This window comes from Miscanthus floridulus, unplaced genomic scaffold, assembly GCF_019320115.1.
Source record: "Miscanthus floridulus cultivar M001 unplaced genomic scaffold, ASM1932011v1 fs_453_5_6, whole genome shotgun sequence".
NCBI lineage: Eukaryota > Viridiplantae > Streptophyta > Magnoliopsida > Poales > Poaceae > Miscanthus > Miscanthus floridulus.
Genome location: NW_027096780.1, coordinates 1 through 1,777, shown reverse-complemented (window position 1 = coordinate 1,777; position 1,777 = coordinate 1). Strand labels below are relative to the sequence as shown.

At 58.1% G+C, this 1,777-nt stretch overlaps 1 protein-coding gene across 1 annotated transcript; it reads left to right on the top strand.

The window, feature by feature from the left end:
* Window positions 1-1,442, top strand: LOC136531846 (kinetochore protein NUF2 homolog). The gene is made up of 2 exons (XM_066524495.1): window positions 1-455; window positions 590-1,442. The coding sequence occupies exons 1-2, from the start codon at window positions 321-323 to the stop codon at window positions 1,196-1,198; spliced, it is 744 nt and encodes a 247-aa protein (XP_066380592.1). The 5' UTR covers window positions 1-320; the 3' UTR covers window positions 1,199-1,442.
* The last annotated feature ends 335 nt before the right edge of the window (window positions 1,443-1,777 follow it).

Genomic DNA, 1,777 nt, shown 5'->3' with positions numbered 1-1,777 from the left:
TCCCGGCTAGGGAGGCCTCCGACGCGAACCAAGTGGAGGTGCATTGTCTCCCTTCATTCCCTTCCTCTACCCCTTCCCGTTCCCCTTCCCCTCCCCTTGCTGGCATCGAGGACGGGTGTGTTCAAAATCAATGGTGGGTGGGCTCAGTTTCTCAGCCACAGACGCTGCATTTCTCCAGCGCAGAACGGGGCGGGAAGACGAAAACCCCAACGCCGCCGCCTGCCGGAGTGGAAAGGGGTAAACCCGCCGAAATCGCATCCCACCCCACCCCACCCATCCGATTTCGATTCGATTCGCCGGTGGTGCCCGCAGCGGAGGGGATGGCGAGCTCCTACTCCTTCCCGCTGTTCGAGCCGGCGGAGATCGAGGCGGCGCTGCACAGCCACGGCATCGCGCCCAGCACTAGCCTCTGCGCCGAGGACATCGTCCACCCTCAGCCCGGCTTCGTCGCCGAGGTCCTCTGTCTCTTCCTCCTCAACTTCGTCGGGTACGCCCCCGACGCTCCCCTCGCCCCGAGCTGTCCCGTGTCACCTGGATCCGGCCTCATCTCTGCGTTTGCTTGCTTTGGGGGGCATTTTGCTTGTTGCAGCCACGAGCCCGACCAGCAGCTACAGTCCAGGTGCTGCAGGTGGTCGACAACCCGGAGCACCACATGCGCGCCCTACGGTTGTCGTGGATCTACAAGAGGGCCAACGCCTTCCTCCAGTCCATCCAGTTCCGAGACCTCAATCTCCGCGACCTCCTCCGCGCCGACGGCCCCCGTGTCGTCCTCATCCTCAACGCCCTCATCAACTTCCTCCTCTTCAGGCGGGACAAGCTCGCCTTGCTCGAGCCCATCGTCCAAGAGTACGGTGCGCTTGACAAACGGCAGAGGGAGGTCAGGGCTAAGATCGACGAGGTCGCGTTCCCATCCTCCTCCTTTACATTTTTCTGCCTTCTATACGGGGAAATACTTAGGTTTTCTCTCCCTGTGTGTGTTTTCTTTTCGGCGTTTTGTTCCCTTCCATTTTCCACCTTATACAGCTTAGCAAGGCGAAAGAGGAACATCTGCTTAGGGAGCAGCTGGAGGCACCCATGGTCCACCAGCTCGAGAAGGAGGTCGATGCCCTCAAGCAGAGGCTTCATGATTACAACAGAGAGCAGCTGTCGCTGCGCGTTGCATCAAAAGCCTTGGACGAAAAGAGAGAAGAGACGCTGAGGAAGGTGCTGATTCCTGTCTTGCGTTGCATTTTTCCTTCCTTTTGAATAGAATGGTACTTGGAGCTTTTCCTTGGTATGTTTTTATTCTTGTGTTCTGTGTGATCCATGCAAAACAGAGGTTTACAATGTGGGCTTTTGTTTACATATGTCAACTTTGAACCTCCTGCATATTATGGCTGCTGTCAATAATCTTGGCACTACTACCTTGCTGCCTTAAGCTACAACACCGAGTAGATTTCTTATTTGGCATATTGCTGATACCTTCTGTCAATATATTGTTATATTTTACTAGCTTTTGTGCAGTAACAAAGGCCGACTGTATAGCTAGGATTCCCGCTTCTGCCTCCTCTTCCCCTTCCCGACGTTTCGTCCCGATCCCAGACGCCTCTTCTCCCGCAGGCGTCGCCCCCCGCCGCGTCCGCCCTTCCCTTCCTGTCTCTCCCTCTCCCTCTCTCCCGACCTGGTGGCGTGCCGGCCGGGCCAAGCGCCACCGGATGGCCGCGCGGCTCGCTGCCGGGGCCACGAGGCCACCGCGCCATGAGCTGCCGGCGCGACGGCGTCCCTGGGCTGCGGCAAG

What these genes read in the sequence shown, in the direction of transcription:
- LOC136531846 (XM_066524495.1), top strand. Translation starts at nt 321, where the DNA reads ATGGCGAGCTCCTACTCCTTCCCGCTGTTCGAGCCGGCGGAGATCGAG. An exon ending in AGCCCGGCTTCGTCGCCGAG is followed by an intron (nt 456 to 589) that starts GTCCTCTGTCTC and finishes TGCTTGTTGCAG; the next exon opens with CCACGAGCCCGACCAGCAGC.